This window comes from Pieris brassicae, chromosome 12 (assembly GCF_905147105.1).
Source record: "Pieris brassicae chromosome 12, ilPieBrab1.1, whole genome shotgun sequence".
In the NCBI taxonomy this organism is placed as follows: domain Eukaryota; kingdom Metazoa; phylum Arthropoda; class Insecta; order Lepidoptera; family Pieridae; genus Pieris; species Pieris brassicae.
Window position 1 is genome coordinate 6,560,828 of NC_059676.1, and position 26,999 is coordinate 6,587,826.

The 26,999-nt window shown below is 32.7% G+C and overlaps 1 protein-coding gene across 3 annotated transcripts in view; it reads right to left on the reverse strand.

Moving 5' to 3' along the window:
* The window catches only part of LOC123717528 (rho guanine nucleotide exchange factor 11), a 115,119-nt gene that overhangs the window by 2,947 nt on the left and 85,173 nt on the right, over positions 1–26,999 (reverse strand). For 2 of the 3 annotated variants that reach the window (XM_045673573.1, XM_045673571.1), the window contains exons 22-37: positions 25,083–25,185; positions 23,914–24,042; positions 8,111–8,214; positions 7,911–8,027; positions 7,339–7,580; positions 6,823–7,007; positions 6,396–6,572; positions 5,402–5,549; positions 4,746–4,858; positions 4,443–4,556; positions 3,774–3,865; positions 3,279–3,522; positions 2,401–2,540; positions 1,585–1,725; positions 749–832; positions 25–156 (exon numbers count right to left, since the gene is read on the reverse strand). In XM_045673573.1, the coding sequence (XP_045529529.1) occupies positions 25–156; positions 749–832; positions 1,585–1,725; positions 2,401–2,540; positions 3,279–3,522; positions 3,774–3,865; positions 4,443–4,556; positions 4,746–4,858; positions 5,402–5,549; positions 6,396–6,572; positions 6,823–7,007; positions 7,339–7,580; positions 7,911–8,027; positions 8,111–8,214; positions 23,914–24,042; positions 25,083–25,185 (2,265 nt within the window). The remainder of the gene's footprint in view (positions 1–24; positions 157–748; positions 833–1,584; positions 1,726–2,400; positions 2,541–3,278; positions 3,523–3,773; positions 3,866–4,442; positions 4,557–4,745; positions 4,859–5,401; positions 5,550–6,395; positions 6,573–6,822; positions 7,008–7,338; positions 7,581–7,910; positions 8,028–8,110; positions 8,215–23,913; positions 24,043–25,082; positions 25,186–26,999) is intronic. The other variant, XM_045673572.1, reaches the window with a different exon arrangement.

Sequence of the window (26,999 nt, forward strand, 5' to 3'; positions counted from 1 at the left end):
TAGGACGGTAAGTAAAAGGTTTACCATCATTACGGGGCGTGGCAGAAGGTCGCAATGTCCTACTCCGACACGAGTCACATCGTCCGCTGCGCGCGCGCACCGCACTCGTCTCGCTCAGGGATAGCGCACTGCTTAGTGCTTCCGTCAGTTGATTCGCTGTAAATTATATAAAATAAATCCTTAAAAATCAAGTTAGTTTTAAGGCAAGTGTATATATCTTTTAATCTGGAGTAGCAACGCTATACTCGCTGTATAGCGTTGCTCTCGAGATGGAAATTGTATAGCGTTGCTCTCGAGATGGAAATTGTATAGCGTTGCTCTCGAGATGGAAATTGTATAGCGTTGCTCTCGAGATGGAAATTGTATAGCGTTGCTCTCGAGATGGAAATTGTATAGCGTTGCTCTCGAGATGGAAATTGTATACCACTTTTATAAGAAAAATAATAAAATTCGGAAAAAAAAGTGATCTTGCTTATACCAAAGTACGGCTAATAGAGCGAAAATATCTGTAGAAAGACGATTGTCTCTGATCATGAAAATGCTTGTTATAGTATAGACAGAAATATAATGATAAAGAGATATAAAATGCTATTCCTAGTATCAATCATAGTCAACTTCCAGATATCAACTAACTTTACAATGGTAGTAACACAATTGACAGCCTTAGGGTACAACTCCGCACATCTTAACTCGTAGTTTTTTCCATAGCAAATACCGTACGCAGCAAATAAATAGAAAATGAGATTACCTTGTGCTTGCGCAGCCAACAGCAGTTGATGAACGTCCGGTTCACCATTGGATACATCGTTAGGACGAAGATCTCCACATAAGTCTAAAAAGGTTAATTTATTAGAAACTCTAAATAATATTAAAAATAAATCAACGGCGCTACAACCTTTTTAGGTCTAGGCCTCAGATTTCTGTATCGGTTTCATGATCATTTGTTAATCTAATAGGTAAGTAGGTGATCAGCCTTCTGTGCCTGACGCACGCCGTATACTTTTTTTTTTTTGGTCTAAGGCAAGCCGGTTTCCCAACGATGTTTTCCTTCACCGTTGTTCAAAGGTTAAATGCGCACATAGACAGAAAGTTCATTGGTCCAGCTGGGGCTCGAACCTACGACCTCAGGGATGAGAGTCGTACGCTGAAACCACTAGGCTTACACTGCTCATAATAGTAAACTGTATGAATTTTACAATTTACATCTTTGGATGTATACTAACGAAATGTCTGAATAGTTTTTAATTGATGCTTTCTTAGATTTCACACGGATTTTGCTTCTACATAATAAGCTGGTAACACGCGAAATAAAGATTGTTTAATACTTTGTCATATACTAAAGGTTTAACAAAAACATTTATTTCCCCGGAGTTGGTATCGACTAAAAGATGACGATTTTTTGCAGAAATTACTCACAGTGTCCTCTGTTTTCGCGGATTGTTTATCTTCGGGTTTTAATAATAATACATAGCTTTAATCCGTTCAAAAAGTGTTTTTATTAATGTGTAAAAGCTATTTTAACAAAAGACAATACTTTAACCACCTTTTTGACTCATTAAGATAAAGAATAATATTTTCCCTTACCAACTTGTCCCAATGTTTCCGCAACGGCTAGTTCTGCCATGTGGCTGTAGCTTTCGGGAGGAACGCCTAACAACTCAGCTATTACCGCACTCTTCGCTTGTAACGCTTGAGATATCGCCTCGTCAAGGCGTCGGAGCCGTTCTAAAACAAATAGATTTTAATTAGTTGAAGTGATAAATGAAGGCTGTTGAATGTGGGCCAATCAATAGTACTACATCACATCTTTTGATAATAATAATAATTAAATAAAACATCCAATTAAGTAATCTTAGGATAGATAAAAATAAAGTAATAAGTGATCTTTATAGAAATGTATCATATTAATAATATGAATAATTTTCTTTGTATACATTTGATATAGGAAAAACTACGACTCGTAGTTAAGATATGCTGTTGTACCCTAAGATTATAGGAAGTTGACTATCTATGGCAGTGAAAACTCCGGCCCGTGAAATTATTTAATCCGGCCCGAAGGTCCATCAGCATGGATTGTATGTGGCTCGTTATAAATCCGTTTTGACAGTCAAGAATAAAAAGTAGATTCTATTTGTATTATTTTTATAATTAAAAGCTTTAACAACAATGCTTTTTTTATAACTCTGGCCTTACTCTAAAAAAAATTAAAGTATGTAGCCCGGCATTAAAAAAAATTGCCCACCACTGATCTATGATATGATAGAATAGCATTTTGTTATTTCTTTAACTCCATTATTTTTATAATTATCTTACTGTCTGTACGGTAACAAGCATTGTATTCCAATAAATTTTATAAAACACAAGTGTTCTACAAATATCTTAACAAAACTCTTTTATTACCTGTGTGAGATAAGACTCTCTGAGCAGTGAGTACGTCCCTAAGAGGCGGACGTACGGTCACAGCCCCGCCCTCCACTAACGCGACCTCACTTTCTGGATCACACACATGCGTCGTTATACGTCCCACTGTTGGTCGCCTTCTGAAACAAGACATAAAATATATTTATATTATATAATCCGCGTAATTTTATACAAATTATTTATTTACACTTAATGTAAAGTACTATCAACGAGAGTCATATAAAGCTAACATTAGTTACGTTATATATATATATATATAAGTTCCTATTAAACTTAAACTTGTAGCCAATAAATTGTAAAACGTCAGTTTAGTAATAAATGTTCCCTTTTATTTTTCATACACTCATTAACTGTAATATAACATTATTGTTTCCGACATCACTTACGATTTAAGAACCCTTCAATATATCAAGTAATTTTTTTGATAAACCCGTGTCGCAATCCATTACTCCTATAATAGTTACTTATACGGTCATTTTCGAAGCGATTACAGCCAGTTGACACCCAGCTTTAACCAAAGAGTTTCATTTAACATTTATTTGAACATCCCTCGAAATTACCCACCGAAATTACTCGATTTTTTGTTTCCAAATAGTAAGGATATCATTAATTCAAAGCGCTTAAGGCTAATAAGATTTATTACAACCATATTTTCTATTATGATGAAATGATTAAGATGTATAGTCCCTCGCAATATTCGTAATGGCAAAATTAAATATTTATTAAGAATTAGTGTCGTAAAAATAAATGTTCTTTACTTTTATATCATTTTTATAGCAATCATCAAAATCTGGTTAGTTGTACAACAATTCCAATTTTTTTTTTCAATAAATTCTCGTCTATAAAAATGGTCAAACCTGTGTTTATCTTCCGTATTGTCCGTCTCAACAGAGACAGATCTATTCAACCGTTCAGTTTTTTCTTCTCGCTCTAACGATGCTTTCTCTCTTTCTGGCTCCACGGAGGCTCTATCGTTCGTCTCTTTCTCTCTCTCCTTGTCCTTGTCTCGCACATCGCGGTCGCTGTCACAGGTATCGTCCGGTGGAGCGCTAGACGCTGACTTCTCAGATGCATCAGACGGATTTCTCGATACGTTTATTCCTAGAATATATTTAATTATAATTTATTTTGTCACAAAAACATAAGGAGGTGATAATAAAATAATAAAATGATATATAACATTGAATATACGGGTAACTCCACTTATATTAATTATTTGTCAAAGATATTTATTAATTCGAAAGAGAATTAAAAACTGCCACAAAACTCTTGCTTTCTTGAGCTTCACCCGGCAATTAGCACAGGCGCCTAAATAATTATTGAAAAATTGCGTTTGTATAAAAGATTCTAACCAGAGTCATCAGTGGATCTCGTGTGTTGATGTGAAGACGTAAGTGTGGGTTTAGTTTCGGCCAAACGCGATTCTTGTATCAGTCTGACCCATCTGAAATAAATAAAAAAGCACATTATATATATATAGCGAGGTTGCGTTAAAGCTATCATAGATGTCGTTATTAGTTGTTTAAAAAAAGCGTCAAATGCTGTGCTCTTTCAGAGGCGTTTGAGTGAGGTCTGTGTACGGTTCCAAAGTGGGGACGTAACGGGTCAAGAGGTGGTCACCGATCACCAGTCGGTCAGTTTGGTTTTGAACGGCAACCAGCAAAGTCGTACGCAGAACATTGAGTTGAGCGCTTTAAATCTAAATTCGTAATATGCCACGAGGTGACGAAAGCGACGGCCATTGTTCTCACGAACAACTCGGGGACCCTTGTACCGCGACATATATATATCTAATTTTTAAAAAAAAACTGTTTTTTAATTTCTATCTTCGAAGACATATGACGTTACTATTTTTTGCAAGTAAACTTAGTATAGAGCTATTTTTTTTACCAAAGATTAAAAAAAAGAGCTAGAGACTGTATCTCTTTGTTAAGACGTGTCTATAACCAGAAATATTATAAGCAATGTATGAAAATCCAGTGATGATAAATAAAGTTATGTATTTCGTTAAAAAAACTTACGTAGAATATTCGGCTGCGGTGTTGGTGGACAGCTCGTGCATTTGAAAGCCGTTTATGTTCATGAGAAAGAATGTATTTCGCATCGCAGCGTTCGGACGAAACAGAACCTTATCCCTGTTGATTAAAACTTAGGTTAACAATCAATATCGAATATTATTTATTTAAGAATCACTTTGAAATAAAATGTACATATCAAAGGAGAAATTTTATAAAATATGTTTGTTCGTATTATTTAACTTATGAAATAATATCGATTACGGCAAAGTAAGATTTTGAATTTAATCAAGAAACTAATGCACTAACCACTTGATAAGTGGTGACAGCATTGTATTCTGCGAGGGATGGGCTATGGGCTTCAATAGAAACCGGTCAGCTTCACGTTGTAAGAGAACCAGGCTATCATCCAGCATCAGTGCCTGAAATATAAAGTATAATATTTTACCAAATTTATACCAAAATACTTTTTTAAAGTGAAACTTCTTTATCTTCGTTGGTAAAAATTTACCGTCACATTTTTCCGTTACACGTTTTCTTGTCTCGCCCACGGTTGATTCGAAGACATTAATTAAAAAATATATAATAACGATAAGAATTAATGAAATTCTGTAATAATCTTAGTAGTAATAAGGTAAAATGAAATAATTGTATTATTTGTATTCATGTCCACGAAAATAAAAGCCTTTCGTTAAACTTTATATAATTTCACTTTATTTAACCAATTTCAGTAAAGTGGCATAAAGTAGATAATTTTTCAAAAAATAAGGTCATAAAGAAGTTTCACTTCTTACGTGTGTACACTAAACGCACACATTTTTTTAATGCGTGTCTATTTTTTTTTAATTTAATATTCATAAACTAACAGACATAGTTTACTTTTTAATCTTTATTGTATTTAAATAAATTTAAAATAATTCTCATCAGGTCAGTAGATCCCGTTTTACACAAAAAAATTTACTCACAAGAACGGTCATCTTTTTAGTGTCAGTGCGCACAAGTAACTCCCCCTCTATACGGAGCGAGTGATGAGGCAACTCCAGACGACGTAGCTCCTCCCACTCGGGACTCATGGGAGCTCGCACTTCCAGCTTACTTTGAATTGTTCTCAGTCTGAAATTATAAAAAAAATATTAGGAAAACTACACTTAAACGAAGACACGAGACGTTTAAAATAAATGTATATTCGACAGGTGCTCATTTGATTTGTCAGATTTTTTTATTTTATCAGAGTTGCTTGTGGCGGCGTCCGTGCATCGGGTAATCTCTCTCCCTAAAATATGGCCAGGGGGCCGATGGCTAGCCATGCGTGATACTCGTGAACGGGTGCTACTTGTGGTGACTGGTCGGACTTGAATTCGTGTATGCGGTGATGTTAGTTATTTCGACTATGTATTTGCGTGTTGTTCCCACGAGAATGTTAGTGCGTGCTCCTATTTCACTATGCCTCCTGCTGATAGAGGATCTTTGACAATCCGAGACAAATCTTTGTTTTTAATTTATTTTATTATTAATTATTACTTAAGATATCATGTGGAACATGGTGTAATGGTTGCAGCTCCTTACAAACTGTGTGTAAAACAAAAAACTTGGCGATTAAAAGAGTGGCGGGGAGTTTATTGCCAGTTCTTCTCTTTCGTTCTACGCCCTGGATTTGAGAGCTGGCAGTAAATGCTAAATTAGAAGCATTTAATGTATTTATTGACGTTCATAAGTGTACATTGTGTTATTTATATGAATAAATGATTTTTGACTTTTGGTATTGTTATTATATTATTTCCTTTTGACTACATAATGTTTTAGCGCAATAAAGTGTAAATGAAATAGTATTTTTTATGAAATGCCTTAGCTTGACTTAATGTTTCCTGCCAATAAAGTAGTCACGGTTTTGACACGTAATAACTATTGTTACGACGGATTTCGAACCCGTCACACGTTATATTAAATATAATTACAGACCTGTGCTCATTCTCTGAAGTTCGTATGGCAGTATCAACACTATGCAACACATCTTTAGCCGTGTTCAACGCTTTGCGAAGTTGGGTAATATCTTCTTCGCTCTCTGGATCATCTTCACTTTGATCTTCTGTCACTGTCTTAAGGATACCTTCTAGCAGTAGTTGGTATTTCGTCAACCTGGAAGAGATAACATAATTGTCATCTAATTCATATCTCACTAAGTTTAAAAAATCAATAGTTGACTACATTTAAGAATTAGAATTTCTTGGAATTCCTGAATTTTAACATTTATATCCTAGTCTTTTTATTACTATACTTGATATATGATGAAAACTTTTCGATATTTGATATATCAAATATCGAAAAGTTATACCTTAGAGGTATACCTCGAGGTAAAGATTTTGAACAAGGACTTCTGAAATCATACCTTTGCCAAACACAGGCGAGCAAATCCCTCAATTGCAGCCTACCGCAGCGAGGTAACTGTTCCCTTCCAGCCAAAAACTGATGCAATTCTTTATTTTTACGCCGACGCTCACGCAACGCCTCAAGCGCCATACGCTGGCCCCGACAGAATTTAGATAAGCACGAGGAGTATCCGGCTTCACCAAGCTGAAAAAAAAAATATGAAAGAATATAATAAATAAAAAGTTGACTCCTAAATTGGCTTAACTTGTATTAAAGTGTATTTGATAATCGAACCAGATAATCTCTATGATTGGTTTGGTTATATTTTGGCGTCTTTGACCGGCATTTAATGCCCATGCATAGCATATACACAAATACTTATTTAAAATAAATACATATGGTACATGTCATTATGTATTAAATTATTTAATTGATCAAAATTCCATTTGGATGAATAAATCTTTAAAATCAATAAACATCATTAATCTTAAGTAAAATATACAAGATATATAGTAATATATAGATATATAGTTACCGTATTAAGCATAGCATCAGCAACGGGCCGTATTTGTACAACATGATTGGGCGCCTCGTTTCGTACTGTCCTCAATTCTGAGTACAGTCTTAAGTGGCGCTCTTTAACACTGGGCAAGTTTGGGAAAAGCGCTCTCAACTCTTCAGGAGGTAGGAGATTGGACTGTCGCTCTAAGGGCCTCAGGAAATCACCACCAAGGACTTTCAGCCAACGCACGTGAGATGCTTCGGAGACAATCAATTCTGTAAAATAAAAAGTATTTCAAAATTAGTTAATATTTTTTTCATATGGAACTAACAAGGTGCTTAGTACACGATCTTCTAAGCCTTGAATTATTTTAACTACAGAGCCAGTTCAACAGTGAATAATGCTTCGTTCTCGACTTCACCGGTAAAAGAATCGAGATCTAAATGGGTGCAAAGTTCTGCGTTCACTCGAAATGTAATCCAAGTTCAAGAGCAAATCAATAAATATGCCAAAATTAATGTATGTAGATTAAATAATTTACGAGTTTTGAAGTAGCCAAAAAGTAGATCGAAATTTATATACGGAGCGTTTCCAGGTTTTCTTACCATGTATAACTTCTTGTCGCTTGCGTAGCCTAGCACTTAGCACTATGGTGTCTCGTACGCCTGGCGGTAGACTGTCAGACCATTGTGCTGCCAAGGGCTCCTCTTCATCTGACCAATCTAAAAGTTCAAAATTAATAAAAATACCTATCTATCTATAAATTTTTTCTATTATTGAACATACAAAGTAGGTATTATATTACCTTGTTGTTCAGCCGCAACCGAGCTGCTCTCGTTACTCCGGGATGATAAGCTGGAACTGCTGGAACTACCCGAAGGTGCTGTTCCCGCTCCCGGTTCCAGGTCACTGTAACATACACGCACAAAGCTTACATAGTATAGAATATTTTTTGTATATAATTGTTCCATTAACATTACACAGTGTATTGACATTGGTGAGTTACCAAAATAAAAACAATTATCAACAAACAACAAAAGGAAAACAGCATATTATTATAATTTATCGCCTAACCTCTTTATAATAGTACCATAAATAACAATTGACTAAATAACGCTGGGCGCCATCAAAGAGAACGCTAGGATTCCGTGAAAACAATTGTACTGGTATTAATAACTAAGAAGCAAAGGTCGAGAGGAAGCCGCTAAACAAACACGTGCAAAGGAAATAGGAGGGCTATATTTGGCATTAACCGTCCTACAACGCAAAGCCGCGGGAATCGCTCAAACTACTTTCTCTAAGACCAATTCGCAACGTCGATACATTTGCTTCAAATCAAAGTTAAGTTTTAGGTGCATATAATTATTTTCAAACTTATCTATTGAATCGTCTTTAACAGTTCTGCAGATTTCACTTTACAATTATATTTGAATATCAGTTAAAATTTAAAAATACAAGACTCACGAATCACGCGTTACAAATAAAATCATTAAAATGCTGAAATCACAACATGTTCAAGTTAAATAAGTTTTATTCAAACTTAATTAAATATTTTTAACCATTCATAACAAACAGATGAAACTGTTACATAAGGAATAGATTGTCTGTTACTGATATTTATACATCACGACCCTGAAACAAACGTAGAAATCTGGGCATTCAAATCAAAACTTTCGTAGATCAAAACATTATCATAATATTTATACGGTTTTGTTTGTTTGCTTTCGTTTTACTCGACCGTGTACCTGCATAAAGGTTTTCCACGTTTTCTTTGGAGTCGTGCCCAGGGATTAATTTTATGTCCTCCAGATGCAAGGGCGTGACATAAAAAGAGTTGCTCTGACTCGTCTATATTTAAAATATTTTTAACACTCGCAAACGTCTAAAATTAAAAGTTAAGTATGAATTGTGATAACTATATTTAAAAAAAAAGGTTAACGGCGCTAACACCTAAATGGATTTATTTTTTCATTTAGGAAACAAAACAGATACATATTTATACAATTAAAGTATAAAAAATAAACATAAGATCAGATGATTGCAATTTATGTATAAAAATCACCTGTCAGCATACATAGTTGTAAGGTCACATGCTATATTTAATTCTTCCGAAAATTTCAATAAATATACTGATAATTAAGCTACACTAAAGATGTCATCATTGTATGTATTTGTAACTTACATGAACGCGATCAAAACCACGGCTTTAACATACTGTAAGTATTCACATGTATGAACATATATTCTTTACATTAACACAGCGATTAGCTAAATGAATAATTCCATAGAATCCATTACTATGGATGGACCTTGTATTTATTCAATTATTACTTATGTATGTGATATAATATAATCCTATTATAACACGTATGACATCACGTCATACTTGCCTTTGTATTCTTCAAAATAAAACACATAACTCTCATTGTTATTGCTTTGTGTATTTATCTATTAATTTTTATTATTCTTTATAATAATGATAAATTAAGAATTAAGAAAATACCTTGTGTATGTCAACACTGTTTTGAAACCGTCAAGTTAAAGCCATACAAAACCTAAACTTCTTCAATTAATAAAAAAAGTTGCTTACGTTGAGAAATCTGTTGAAATATTTAACTTTCAATGACTTGTGAAACCATCAAACTTTTCTCAAAAAAATATTTCATTTTTGTATTAAGAAAGTGATTTACACATCCCAAATCCTGTATCGACAGGGAGCTGTTATCTTTAACTCGTGTAACGCGACAGCTCATTATGATAAGCGTATCGACACAACATATTTTAATAATAAATATATTTTTTTAATTTACTCACTAAAATATTTAATAATCTTATTAACCGTTTCGATGGACAGATTTTACAACTATAAAGCCTCTATAATTATATAAAAATAATCAAGAATATAATATAAACATATCGATTTAACATCATCAACAAACAATGACAGTAATTTTAATATACGAACTGCTTAAGTTTATGTAGTTTGATTATAGTGTATCGGTTAAATCACACCATAAAAACAGAAAATTTATAACTAAAATTTTAGTTTCAAATCACTGTTAAACTATACATTGGCAATTATTTATTCATATTCGTTTTAAGTATTATCACTAATACAAATTTACACAAGCTAACATAACATGACCTATAAACACGCTAAGACTAATTACCTCTACTTAAAATAAGAAATTATGTCCTTATTTAAGCAAGCGTTATTAACTACTATTACTTATCTACTTGACATCATGAAATTCACCTTTCTGACAAAGTGCGCCTTGCCAGCATGCCGACAGTGGCAGGTTGTCTGCCGGCCGGTAGTGATACATTGCGGGAAACGCGCGGTGCTTGCGTAGCCATTTTGATTTATTACTTATCACACTTACACTTTCACCTTCTTACACTTTATTTTAGTTTACACTTCTGTTCATGTTCTTAAAATTTTTGGAAAAAAAAATGTAAAATTTAATAGGCCTGACCTATACTCCTACCACTACTTCTACGTAGGGACACTTAATAATAATTTAATTAATTAGTTGTAAAGTTAATAAGAAACTTAAAATATACTAATCGACTATATAACTAGCCATAAATACCGTTAGATAAAAACTTTTACAAAAAAAATATTTTGAATTTGGAACACGTATATTTTCTTTTTTAAACTTCATTAAATTTTGCGTCATTTCACATATTTTTCGTGTTATTTTTCAAATTACAATATGGGATGTTAATCGTGGCGACCGCGTGCTGTTAACACTACTAAGGCCGTTAATGCTGTTAAAGCCAGATTTAGGAAGTAAAAAATCTTATCGCGAGAAATGAAGATTCCCGCTAGGACGCTGTCGCGTATTATAGAACAAGACATATATACAGGATATACTGCACCTAGTCATAAGGCAACTACCCAAGCCGGAATTCAAAGAAACGTTCCGGACTTTAGAGCACATGACCTGCTCTAAAAGACATGGCGACATTGAGTCTCATAAAAAATCTTTGGAGCAAGCAGTGGCGAAATTTTCCTTGGAAACTGTGCGTAAATCCATAGATTAGTGGTCAAACAGTTATAAGGCCTGTATAGAAGACGAATATGGCCATATCGAATAGAACATTTTTTTATTCTTTGCTGAAACTTTAATAAACCTTTAATTACATTACTTCAAAAAATTGTATTTTCATTTATAACATAACTTACCTACCTTACTAACGATAGCCTATTTTAAAATTTCTGTTATTCTTTTAGTTTTCCTATCAAAAATACCTGAGGCCAAGACCTGATGTATGGCCTGATACTCGGTTAGAGCATCTGCACAATTACAATTATCCAAAACACTGGCTCTATAAATAACGTATAAGGCTTATAGAGGAAATCATATTTCATGAAAATAAACAAAGTTTGATGGCCAACGTATCGTTGAGTACATTTTTATGATAAAAAATATTTACGTTAATCTTCAGCACCCTATAAAGTTCTACAAATAGATTTAGATTTATAGATGGAAAAATTTTAGCCATCTTTCTCAAGGTATTGACTAACAGGCTATTTAAAAAACATTATATATCGCCTCTCATCACTATTGACCATACAACTTCAAGACCAGGCTGTGTATCACCGTGATAGTGATCATTAGGGATCTATACATTTAAAGCACATATTTTAAAAAGATACCTTTTTCGAATAGTTTAGTTTTCCTTAAGAACGTTTATCTTAAATTTTGGTGATTTATGTGTCTTTTTAACTTTTTACTTTCTATTTTTAATGTATCATCTTTTTAGTTTAGTTTGGTTTTTTTTTTGTTCCTGTTTAGTTTTGTCTTAATAACTGTGTATAACATGTATTTTTGCACTACTTGCCTATCTTATGTAATTTAATACATTTTTTTTCTTTACTCACAGTGATTTCCTGGAAGAGATCGCTCGAAAGCGATAAGGCCGCCAGTTGCCCTCCTTTTGATTTAATTATGTTCAATTTTTTTTATATTGTAGTGTAACGAAGTGTTATTAAATAAATAAACATCTCGTCTTAAGTATAATGAAATTAAAAAAAAATATGCTTTGTAGGTTACGGGTTCTAATGCGACAGCAACCCTGGAGATTTAGTGGTTATTGTTCTCCCAGTCTGCGAACAGCAGAGATTCTAGTGGAGGTCGAGTCACCTGCAACTTTTAGGGGCAAATGCATTCCACCTCGGATAAAAAAGAAAAGGATCCGAGCTCTACATTCTTACTTAAAATATAGAGATAAACAATATACTAATTAAAATTTCATAAAGCAATAACACGTTCGGACATTGGAATAATACCAACATACCATATTGGTAACGTACAAATTTTATGAGTAACAAAGTTCATACGACCAGAGAGGCCAGAATTCAGAACGTGCGGATTTATTATCGGATATAAATCTATTTAAACTACCAGCGGTGTATGTTAATATTGCGGAGGATGTTATATGTTTTAGTATTAACATTTAATGCTACTGAATAGTGTACGATAAACTTAAACACTGAAACTAGTATTTTTATAGGGATAACGGGCAGAAGGCTTGATGTTAAGTGATACTCTCAATGCCAGAGGGCTCGCGAGTGCGTAGGCCTTTAGGAATTGGTACGTTTTTTTTAAATAAAGATCAGGTGATGTAGGTTATAAGTTAGAGAGCAGTGTTGGGATAGTGGCTTCATTGTGCGGCCCTCATCCCTGAGGTCGTAGGTTCGATACCGGCTGTGCACTAATGGATTTTCTTTCTATGTGCGCATTTAACATTAGCTCGAACAGTGAAGGAAAACATCGTAAGGAAACCGACTTGCCTTAGACCCAAAAAGTCGACGGTGTGCGTCAGGCACAGAAGGCTGATCACCTACTTGTCTATTCGATTAACAAATGATCATGAAATAGATACAGAAATTTGAGACTCAGACCGAAAAAGGTTGTAGCGCCATTGATTTCTTTAAAGATCAGGTAAAAGACCCTAAGTCAAATTGGTTTGAAAATACTTCACGTGAGTAGTTGGTGGAATAGTTAATGTATTTCAAATATTAAAAACAATACTAATTGGCCTCGTGCTTACGCTCTACCAACTCCGGCCTAATATGTGCTTAAGTGATTTAGGCACCGCAGCTCGCCTAAAAAAACCGATCAATAAAACGAACACAGAAATGACTACTTCACAGACTTCATAGGTAATAGATAGTTAGATGCTCTACAAATACAAAGTAGAAAACGGGAAGCAAATTTATAAACAAATTAATCTTCGAGGAGACACTTTACTATGTCTTATTTGTCCCATATATAGCTTATTAACAAGTTATAGCCATAACTGTATGGTAATTTCGCATCCGTGAAGCTGTTAGCACTTTATATATGTTTATAAGGAAATTAAGTTTTTATACTGGCGTATTAATTACGTAATGCCGTATAAAAGGTAATGTTGAGCTACTTTTTTCTCTTCTTTCTTTCAGTATAGCAGACTATGTTTTAAAGCTCGTGACGATCACAAACAGTGGTAAGATATTTCTTTAAAGTCAAAATCTATTGCAACGACATCGAAGGGTTACTCATATTTGGTCGTAAAAACCGATAGTCGTAACAGCCGATGACGTTGTCAAGTCCCGGGACATATGATTTTGGTAAATATAACCGGTATGATGTTCTAAACGATGTCGTCGTAAACGGTTCGGACTATATTATCACTCGCCTCTGTATTTCAGGAAACTTATTAAGAACATGTATAATTACGGCGAATATTAATATACTATGTATTAAAAAAATTTTTATTAATGAAAATGTCCTTTTTCAGGAGGATAAATACTTTTTAATTGTCCCAAAAAAGATTGTCACGCGGTGGTCCAGAGATAGAGCAGCCTTAGAGGAACCCGAATAACCCATGTATGTTCTACGATGTTTTGTATCTGAATTGTTTCTCTTCTATTACTTAAATACTAGCCTGAGTTCCTCTAAGGGTGCTCTATCTCTGGAGCACCACTTAACACTGTTTTGGGATAGCCTGTATAAATTCCTACCATTTCAATCAACAATTATAACATATATTTTTAAGACGCTGTTAAATTTATAATTGATAATTAGAACGATTTTTTTTACGAAAGATGATTAATATTAATTTAGCCCAAGATACAACTGCATTGTAGGTGCATAGTGATAGTAATATCCGTTATATAATGTTATTTGTCGTAAAATAAGCTAATAATATGTGTCAGACTTTATCTATTAGTGGATAAATTGTAATACTATTAATATCCTCCATCCTTTGGAGTTTAGTCGTTAATGTTAAATTTTTGTTAAGCTATATGTATTCGATAGCAATACTTACTAATACATGTTAAAACGTCTGTTATTTTTTTAAATAATAAGCAAATAAGAGCAGATAATAACTTTACAATAATAGCACTACTAAACTTGAAAGCACTCAATAGAAATTATAGCTAAGATATCTATTTCATTTTATGTATTGTTCCTCAAAACAAATAAATACTGACAAAACTAGGACTAAGCTCACAAAACGGAATGACACCCAAAGGCACTCAAACATTTGTAATTTGGCACCCGCATAAGGGCTAACATTTATGTTATAAATCAAGATTTCTAGTTGATACAAATGTATGTGGGCGACGATTACTCGTATCTAACTCAATATGAACGCCTCGAAAAATCTAGTAGCTAGAGACAAAAGAATTATTGAATATATATCAACCAAAATCTAGAATAAAAAAAAATTAGTTGATAAGCTGTATATAGTTTCGTTTTGAATATTTTTGCCTATAACGAATATCCAAACATGAATTTTAAAAATTTCTAACGCACGAAATATTACATGTAAGGGAAATTATTCTTTCATCACTATTTTAATTTAATATAAATTTAAATTAACCCTTACTACTTTGACAATTATTTCTCAGAGTATAAGAGTATCTGAGATTAGGAAATCTTATTTAAATTTACAATATAATCGCCGTTTTCAAGCCACAAAATGTCGAAAATAATTAGTCAACCGTAATTTTTAAATAAAGAGTCCGCCCAACACGACCGCTCGCAAGGGCGCTGCGATTCTGACTAATGACTAACGATGATAAGCGAGGGCGGGAACTGACTTCCGCTAAGTGCACTTTATTAGGAAACTGCAATTTATTAGAAATATATATCTGAAGACAATAGTTTAGTAGTAACAATTTAATTAATGAAAAGATATATTTGTTTAGTAGCTTTTAAAAACGCAAGTAAGAACTATATCCTGCTCCTAATCTTACGTGCTACCCTGATACATTTCACCAGATATATTTTATATGTTGTTAAATAAAAAAAATTGTAATATTACAGTTTAGGACGTGATTTATATATCATACTAGCGGACCTGACAGACGTTCTGTCACACACACACACGTCTTAAATATAAAAAATTGAAACTTTTAAAAATAAGTTTTGATATAAAATTGTAATAATATTTTTGAAAGAAACTCATATCATAGCAAATCTAAACGATCTCGAATCCACTTAAACACAACAAACACACTCTTTATACAATATATAAATCTTCTATATATAGTACTTATATAGAAATGTTTCATTATGTTACTATTTTTTTTATCAATCAACGCTAGTTTAAAGTAATCATCGAACCAAACTTCAAATGCCTGTTATCCTTATTGTGACATCCCGTTGTTTATATTTAATCAAATAGAAGATCAGCATTTGATACAACAATTTTTTTCTATTTAACCTCGGACTGACTGATCAGTTCAAAACATGAGAGTCGTTATATACAGATGTCGTTGTATTTTTAATCAAGCTAAACGCCCTCAATTCCTATCCTTGTTTACCTCAGTCTAAAGCTCCAACTGTGAATTTAATGCCATTATAAAAGCTCCGTGCTGACATCACACATTGGAAAGTTTTCATCCAATAACGATGGTAGGTGCGCCATGAATCGTTACACACGATCCATTGCGAAGATTATTGTTTGCAAACATGACCGACTGTAACTGAACTACGTCATACTCTTTACAGACAAAACAAACATATGTCAAGTAATGGCAGGTGTATATACTTATTACGCCTATGTACGCCAAACGCCTATGTTTGGAACCTCAGAGCCAGTCATAAAGATGTTATTAGCTAATATTAGGAACTCAATGAGGCTCATGACTCGGTTTATAAGTCGTTACCTGGTTTATAGTTTATGGGAGTGTAAAACGAAGTCTTCTAGACACGATATGCGCTATGGTTGCGAAAATTTTTGTTCCAAATTTCGTGTATCGATAATACTTCCTAAGAGTAATTATTACAAAATATTATTCTTCTCGATCTCATAAATATCATAAATCGTACTTAATATAAATGGAGATGTATGAAACCAATTACAGTAAAAATTTACTTATAAATTTGATGATATTCTCAAGACGCCTTTAAAATAATAAATTGAACAGTCTAAATTTTAAGATAAAAGAAAATTGATGAATAGATAAACTTCTAAATATAGGTCTTAAGTACGATATCTAAACAGGAGTTCCGAAATCTTAAGAAAAAATTGCAAGCTAGTAAAGTGGGAGAACGTGACCTAACAAGGAAGACCTACAGCGCCGTCTCCCATTACACAACTGGGGAGGGTTTCGCAACAACCCTACTTGTCACTTGCTTTTCATTAGCTTCTATTGGATTATTAAGATGTTGCGACCTAGATTTCATACCTAGCTGCTAATTTTAAAGGACTCGTCAGTGAAGCAGATTAACGGACCTGGTAAATGATAATTTACGTCCCTAACTTAAGCAATTTTTATTAAAATAAACAAATCGAAACTATAACTATTGACCTATGAATAGTAATTCGATTAATGTTTTTTTTATGAATCTGAGTCGAGCGACATAACATATCAATTGGCTCCGTAAATTTAGCTAGAATGATGCATCTACTCAGTTGCCAAGAGACAGGCCTGTTCCACCAAAATTAATTGTCCACTCGAGTATTTGCGTTTCTTAGTATTTCCGCAATGAGTCAATATCTCTAAAAATTTGTAAATAAGAATTCTATTCATAGAGAATATTTGAGCTTTAACTCATCAGGCAAATTTAGAATATATGATACTTTGATTTAATAATGAAATGATCTCTATCATTAGGTTATAACTTTTGGGTTATTAAAAGGGTATATATCTTCTCTTCAATTCTGACATCTAAAACATATTATTATATAATATAAACAGTTGAACATCAATGTGCCCATGACCCACTCACTCGGTTATATTTATATAATATGATGAAATCCCGTACTCCTAAACAAAACATCCGAGCTACGAAAAGCCATCAAAGTTTTCCTCGATATGATTCATATGGAAAACTTCGTAATAATATCATTCATGATACAAATATTCGAACAAAGTTAACTCATTAAAATGAAAGAAAATTTTAATAAGCAGGTTCAGTCGAATATAAAACAAAAGAATTGAGAATTTGGCGAAATTTCTATCTTGTAGACACAAGATCTATATAATAAAATATTTTAAACTTTCAATGTTATTTCAAATCTGAACGGATATATATTTCAGCAGCTGACGGCCAAATTCGTATTATATCAAATGAAAAATTCTTTCATCATGGTCAATCCTCAAATATGCTTTCAACTATATTTTATATAGTAACTGAGAATATGACGGCACACACTCTTCAGACCTATACCGTAATATCTCCAGTTCATTACTGTAAAGATTAAATATAAATATATAAAAACTATATGCAGTGAGGTTTATAGGTCTCACTGCATGTATTTACAAACCAATGTATGACTAAGGAATTTGTTATTACAAGGATTTACTTTTTAATGTTTAAAAATGCTCATTCTACATATAGCATCAACGATTTGCGATTACTGGAATTTTCCCAAACTAATTCAAGCTCATTTATATTTACACAAGTTTCAATAGCAAAATTTTATTTCCCTAAAACATTATTCTGCAAACCACGGCCTGTGTGGACAGAAGAGACCTACTTGTCCCAGGATACACTGTAGATCAAATATTTATAGTGTGATAAAGAATAAAAAAGGCTTCACTTAAAAGAGCATGCACAGTAACTAGTTTTTCAGCGAGTTCAAAAATGAAACAAAAAGAACAACCAAGAAACAAAAGCGTAAAAATATTGCTAGACTTAAAAAAAACTCAAAAAAGGAGTCAAAATGGACTTTAGATATGATTGAAGCCGGCCCCGTCTAGACTGCATAATCTCTACTTTAATGAATATTTTACAAGTTTCTTTTACGTGTATCTGAATATTACTTTCATGAAAGCAAATCTAAATTAGCAATGAAAAAGCTAAAATAACCTAAACCAATTATAAAGTTAATACTAAATTACATGATACATTACATGCTTCGGAAGAGAGATTTTCCAACAAAAATTAGGTATTTTTGTTTATTACAAAGTTTTTATTCACTATGTAACTATTGGGCCCAATGAAAATTTGTTGTTGGTGACAACTTAATGTTGAGTCGAGCCCATTTTTGAATTAAAAAAACTTTTTTAAATCTATGTATGCTTTAGTTTAAAAAAATGTAGGGCCTTGGGGCTATATAAACCGGTGCCATCATAACCATTATTACATAAGGTACACATTAACTATAACTCAATAAACTTGTCATATTTTTTTGATAATTCTACAAACATAAATAAGTATTTCTACAATTTACAACGTGAAATCGTATATAAGTGCCATTGACAAAAAGCATAGATAATGATATCATTGGTGTTGACGTCAAATGCTACTCTTGTTATCCTTTAGCTTTTGGGGATTTTTGTATATCGCCAAAAGATAATGATATCAATGCTGACGTTGAAAAAAACAATAGAAGTAAAAGCTATTTGAATTGAAAATGATACCTTCTTGGGGTGCTTATAGTCCATTGCAATAAGTTTTAGTGTAGTTATGTGTAATATCAATAAATCTCAGATAAATTTTAATTAAAACAGAATGAAAAATGTAATCATTGCTAGATAAATTCTATTTGCAAGAATCAGTCGTGTTTTACGTTATTTAAAATTATTAATCTATTAAAATCATTCAACCGAAATAAATAATTTACTTTTATTTTTAGCTACGAGTTTGATATTGCTCAATCTTAATTGCTATTAAATCTTTTGACAAGCTTTTATGAAATATAACAAAAAAATTAAGTTAATTTCTAACAAAATTAACTAACATTTTAATACATAACTGGTGGACCTAGTGAGGTTTAGAAGGTGAGTTTCATTTTATCTCAGAGGCAGTCAACTTAAATCACTTACTGATTTCAGAGAAATTTCAACATTAAGTACGGTCGACAATTTCATTAAATCGTTTTAGTTATTTTAAAAAATAAGCACACTTTAAAACCTATTTATATCTCGTAAAGGTAAACGACCGGAACAATATACACAAATTAAGAGAATCACATATTTCCCGAATTCCGTCGCAATCGAACGGCGCCCATACTCATAAAACCGATACAAGTGGACTGGCGATAAATTACAGTTTAAAGGCTCACAAGGTAAGCGAGAGGCGATTTTTTTATTTATAAGTCCTAAAACAATATGTATATACAAGAAAATATGGCGTCATGCATTAATTATATATTAAATCAAACATTACAAACTAGCAATGAAAAAAAAACACAAGCTAATAGCAAAAAACTGAAGCTAAATAGAAGCTCAACCTAACTAACCTCAAACGGTAACAAGATCGTCGTAAAATATACTAATATTTTCATTAAGTGTTAGATTATATTGGAAATCAATTATCCTGGTAACAAGTAAATTTTTGGGTTAGATTAAGGTTTTATATACTTAATAACATTTTACATACAGCATTTGATGGTGGAAATTAAATTGGTTACGATTTTTCTGTCTACCACAGTGTCGACTTACATTATAGTAATATTTAGGAATTAAAATATGACAACTAATTGGTAGATGTCCACATCGTATCCCTAACTTTAGTCCTAATTATCGTTATTTTTGTTTTGTTTGGTTTAGTTTTTTTTTGCTCCTGTTTAGTTTTGTTTTAATTACTGTGTATAACATATATTTTTGCACTTCTTGCCTACCTTTTCTAATTTAATAATTTTTTTCTCTTCTAACAGTGGTTGTCTGAAAGAAATCGCTCGAAAGCGATAAGGCCGCCAGTTGCCCTCAGTTTTGATTTAATTATGTTCAATTTTTTTCTAAGGGTATTCAATTGGAACTTTAGACTGACAGACCCATTCGTCACATTAAGGTAAGAATAACTTGTTTGATAAATAGGTCAACTGTAAAATTACATATGTATATCCAAATTTGAATATTAGTTAAAGTTAATTCCAATTCTGTCCTTTCACGTAGTCAGAATAGGAAAGATTAAGCAGTCTCCGCCAACGCGTCATCACAAGCCTCTAAATTATACCAAAGTAAATCTCCTGGCGGTGATCCAGGGCGTCACTGCATAGCGCACCGCGCGACCATTGCGTTTTACCGAATAACTAACTTCATTTGAAAAACCGCTTATGGATTTACGAACTGCTCTAGATCTATTCTCTTTCTTTAATAATGTACATCTATGCTGATAACGAGAACTCCATACTGATGAAATAGCAAAAACTTCTCATAACAAGATATTTAAAAAAAATGTTTCATTATACACGACTAAAAACCTCATCTCATTAACGAGAAGGATATGCAAGCTATTCTAGTATTGCAACTAGTACGTAGAATCTTTTATACGCAACTATATAAAAAGCAGGTACTAAATAGTTAATAGCAATACTATGCAAACTTAATTTACTATGAATATCATTTTAGTTTGCAAAACAGTGTTTCAAAGCACAGTTTCAATCGGAAGTTCCACAAAGCTTTCCCACAGCGCTTATCAGGTGCAGACGCGGAAACCGCTCGGTTGAAGCAAATCAATGTAGCTGACGCAGGACAATACAAGGAGATACATACAGTTATTACGATCTTATTACGTTATTCTAATCTTCTAAATATCACATATTTAAAAGAAATATTTTTGAATAGTATAACAGGCGAACATTTGATGATTTTAAAAATCAAAAATCTAATATTTTGTCGCACAAAATGCGATATACACTTGTAAATGCATATATTGAATTCTTTATAAAACGAAAATTCAGGTCATGAATTAGTGTTATCTATACGAAATTAAGCAATTAAAGCGAAATTAATTGCTTTATATTGTTAATTATTAACTATCTCATATTAGATACATTGTATTACACTTTGTATAGTGTTAAATAAAAACAACGCTGAACGTCGCTATTGTGTAACGGGGCTATTGTTTCAGCGAGGCGTGCTAGTGGTGTACACTATCGATATCAGAGACCTAGCACATGCAGTGAAAATATCGAGAATCAGATAATATCTATAGCCGCACCGACAAACTTTTACACATAAGAAAATAAGCAAGTTACACACTAGAACTAATGTGTGGCCTTGATAATAGATTTTGGTCCAGCGAGCCTATCATCTATCTCCTTCCCGTTTTGTTATATAAAAAAATAGATAGATAAGAGAGATCACCGTTAAATTTTAGCTTGTAAAAAGGTATTATAGATTAATAGTATGTTTTTTGGATATTACTTAATAATACGTCTATATGTTACAATATTTACTATACTATAATAATAGATAAATCGTTACAAATCTATTAGTGTACCCTATTACATTTTTTTCTGAAATATTAATTTAAATTCAAAATAACGATACAATACGACATCCCTAGGATAATCAACGCATCGCTTGTTTGTTGTAAGATTTTAATGAATCTATCAACATATACATCAGCATTTAGATATATTGAATAGCGACGTTTGAATATAAAACTCACAATATTTAACTAAAACTCCGCGACGTACGCGCGAATCGTATCGCGTTCAACGCGAGACTGAAAGCTGAAGCCTGAAATCACCTTACATTCCTGAATCGGTTTCACGTATAACTGTTTTACGTAGAACCCTTAAGAGACATCCGCTATTCAAAAATTGAGTTCAACTTACACTGGCCTTTCGGACCAGTTTAAAAGACACCCAATTTAGTTTATAATACAGGAAATTATGCTGCTAAGAAATCCAGGCTAAAATATACTGGTACATAATGATTTAGTTTTGATATTTGAGCAATCATAACAGCATTAACTTTAAGTAGACCTATTATTTTGTAAGACAACTTTATTTTCTATATTCTTGTAAACTATTCTAGTACACGACGTCCATTTACAAAGACATCGTTTAGAACAACATACCGGTTATATTGACTAAAATCAAATGTCCCGGGTAAAAGTATTACGTACTTAATGACAACGTCATCAGCTGTTACGACTATCGGTTTTTACGAAAAAATATGAGTAGTCCTTTCGATGTCGTTATAATAGATTTTGACTGTATTTAGACAGATTTCTAACCAGGAATTAGACATGACTTACTGTGCCGGGGAAGAAAGAGAGCTCAATAGAATATGTCGAGTGCAAATAATGATAAAAATAGTTCTGGTAACAGAACTTCAGTTAACCATTTCAGGATAAAAGTAAAACGGCCCCGCATTCATCAAATATTGTAATGGGAGTGATTTTGCAATATCAACCTTTGCACATTGTAATAAAGTGTATTGTAATATTACTTCCTTTCTACAGCACCTTATCGATTAAGGTAAATTCTGTATTCAAAGAAAAGCGAGCTTTATATTTGTAGGCTCGATGTAGAAAATATACCTATATAAATATTTTAAAATTTATATATCTCTTGCCAACAAGGGAGACCTCGAGATCGGCTCCCGGTAAAACACTAAAAGCTGATAGCTTTTATAATGAAAGGCGGATATATGTCTGCTTCAATACGATTACGAGAGATCACTGCAGTTGAAAAATAAATTATACTTAAAATAACTGCTGTAACAATAGTTACTAAATAAAAGTATACACACAGAATAAAACTAAATAATGCAGTCATAAAGCTCGTTCATTAACAAAGAGCTAGACTATACAAAAACTAAGTTAAATTTACGAAATCAACTGAAATTGTTGTAAGTAACCGAAAATGGTTAAAAGTCGACCTAACCTATAGCACGACAGAGATCAAAATAAATGTTGGACAGTTAAGCTCTTATAATGTCTAGTTTAAATCTAAATTCTGATAGTGAAAATAAGCGAAATACTCGCAGACGGTAGGTTAATGTTTGCTTCGAGATATATTAATTTGGAAATTCAAGGAATTTTGAAATTCAAAGTGGCTGTCTGAAAAGCCATACAGAAATTGGATACAAATAAGTTGTAAGATAAAACGTAAAACAAACAGAAATGTGTATGTCCCACAATTCACTCATTCCACTCATACAACGATTTAATCTAATATATAGTACATAATAAAATTATGTATTACTTGCCGATATAAATAAGGAATCAGAGAATCCAGACACTATTAACGTATGCTAACATGAATAATTTCAATTCAATTTTAGTGAATGTCGTAATATATAACATTTTCAAAAGTACCTATTTACAAAAGTTTTTCATAAAAATTCTCGCCAATGTCAATACACTATAGAAGCTTCACTGATAGGTTTAGATTAAAATAGTAAAGAAAAAAACTCACTGGTTAGGATGTGCGGTGAGACGGTTAGGATCAGAAGCATTGCGATGTTTGCCCCGCCTAGGCGCGTCACGCTCGCGACAACTCTCCGCTCGGTTAACACCGCGCGATGTCGCACTCGAGCCCCGCCAGCTATAACACATAATTAATATCATTTACTTATATTTTGATATAATCTGCTGTTTAACCCAAATATTTTATTTAAAGAAAACACTTTTTTAACGGATTGAAGCTATGTATTATTATAAACTTATAATTATTTTACATGATTTTAAATTTTTCCCGACGTTTCGCGTGCTTTACAGTGTGGGTGGTCACGGTGACCACGGTATAAAATAATTATAAGTTTATAATAATACATAGCTTCAATCCGTTAAAGTGTTTTATTTAAATGTGTAAAAGTTATGTTAATAAAAGCCAATACCAAATATTTTACTTCAACAAGTTTATAAAATAATAAACTTAAAGCAGAAACAGATAAAAGCCGCTAACAACATTGGTACCTGAAATTTCTAACTAAAGAGGAAAACAGTTAACAAGGCGTGAAACAATATATCAAGCTGTCTGTTCTCCGTATACATTATTTGCGCGAACTGTTTGAAATTTTAAACACTATACATATTAACTGTTACATTTGAACACATTAGATGGCGCTGCACGTTTGAAAATATATTCAATTTATTCAGTAAGATGGTTGTATACAAACTTGCGGTATAAAAATATCAATAAAACAGTTTCAGGACTGAGTATAAATCTTGAACATTTGCAAGTATTTAAATAGCACCTAAAATAAAATACTTCTGACAAATTTATAAATGTTTAAGGCTAACGCCATCTTTTAGGTAATAGCGCCCACACCACATTTCAGAACTAAATGCGCTTAAATAATCTTATCGGTAGATGGCGTGCAATCAAACTACGAATGAGCTTCTAGGAGTTTAGTTATAATGAAAGGGGATAGTGGATAAGATATATATAATTATAGATTATACCCACACCAAGATATATATCTGTTGTGGTTCAATATTACCCGCGTTAATTGTTATCGTGATGTTATGACTAGCGTTCCTCAATAATGAACCTCATATAGTGTTAATACTGCAAAGAAGATCGTGGTGAACTCTACAGCTTTATGACTATGTAACAGCCAGATGTGGCTCATAAATACGTACTTGTGCTCCTTCTCTGGTACTTCTTTGGCGTTACTTTCGCCAGCATCGTTGTCTATATCGGGAGTTGATTGCTCTTCTGTCGAGCCTTCACGCCTTGATTCACCTGGAAACACACAACCATACATATCAATATATAGCCTTAGCATTATTGATGAATTATTAATTTAGTAAAATTATAATCAGCGCCATCTATCGTTAAATATGGTTTACATTCTACAGCATTTTATAAAACCGTACCCAATTGAACACCTTCTCCTTCCATGCAAAACGATTAAATATATTTCTATTTATTCCTCTTAACATAATATATTGAAAATACGTCAAAAAATGAAATAACAAAATGTTTAAAGCCGCGTATACAAATCCTCACTTATGTCACGGTAATGAAACACTATAAATAGCGATGATCTAAGCGTCGCGAATTAGGAAAACCTTCAAGTAACAAATGCTCTTGCTTTTGAACTTAGAAGCTTTAATTACCGATTGATGGAAAGTTGAAGGTAAAGTTTAGTTAATTGGTACACTAAAGTGAGACTAAGGACTACTCAGAATCACCCTTAATTATATGGTCGAGTTTTTTATGATAATAAGTAACAAATCAGTTAGGATTGTCAGTTAACAACTGGGTTAAAGAGTACCTCTTTTTGACAAGATCTGAAATACACAACGGAATTAACAATTATTTCTTAAATGGTTTAAGGATTGTGTTTCTAAATCTTGGCAAATATCGATTATTTTACTGTTGTAACTGTTACTTAATTGCAGTTTTTTTAATACATAAATGTATATAAATAATAAAATAGGGGGCGAAATCAATTTCTCTACCGGTTTCCCCATTACGTCACATGGGAGCAGAAAAAGCTCATTAATTGATGCACCAAAAATGATGACTCACGCGAGCGTCACCCTCAACTTCGGTCACCGACCCTAATTCGATTCTTCATAAACATGCAAGATATGGGTTTTCTTATTAAGCAATTGAATATAATTTTATGCATAAAACTTAAAATAAACTTTATCTAGGTTTTTTTTAAAAGTTCTTTTCGTTCTGAAGAAGATCTTATTGTGACCACAGAACCATATAGCCGTTTTGTCATTTAATGAATTAATATCAAGTACATCTATATCAATAATTATTTACAAATATAAATCAAAACTTTAAAAAGGCAACTTTTTTTATTCATTTTCCATTTACGTAACGCGGAAATTATACAACCGAATGCTTAACTTTTCTATGAAACTAAGACATTAGAAATCTCAAAGATTAAATCTAAAACTTTACATATAAAGTTAAAAAACAGTAAACACAAGTGTTATAAATTTCTTCTCTCAGTGTAGGTCAAAGTTCTTGGTGAAGGATAAGTTCAATAAGGTAAACAGCATTTTTATTTTTATATTTTTATAAATAGATATTTTAAAATATGGTCAAATGGTATTTTAATTCAACGCCTAATACTGTCAACAAAGAGCCAACATTGTCTTCCATGACCATTACCCATGAGCGGGAGCCGTTTAGCATATAGTTATTGTTTCAACAGGAAATCGTGTTTACAAACATAATATTCAGAGTGCACTGCAATGCATCGCCGTAACCTAAATTTATTTGCTCCAATAACTTAGTGCTTTGCTCATTGACGTCAATTATAATAATTCATTTCAGGAATTCGATTATTTATAAGGGTTTATTAAGGATTTCATTTGACCACGATTTATAAGATTCGTGCATCGTTTAAGCACAAAGTATATCTTTGTCGCAAGAAGTTGGCGGCGTCTAATGGGACCTCTTTAAATTATCGTAAAGTAAATATTTATTTCAGACACGTGGCGACTTATATGGGTCGAAATATTATGAAGCATAGAGAACACATTTGTAGCACATCCCAGTGGGGGGCAACGTCCTAAAGACGGCAGCACATC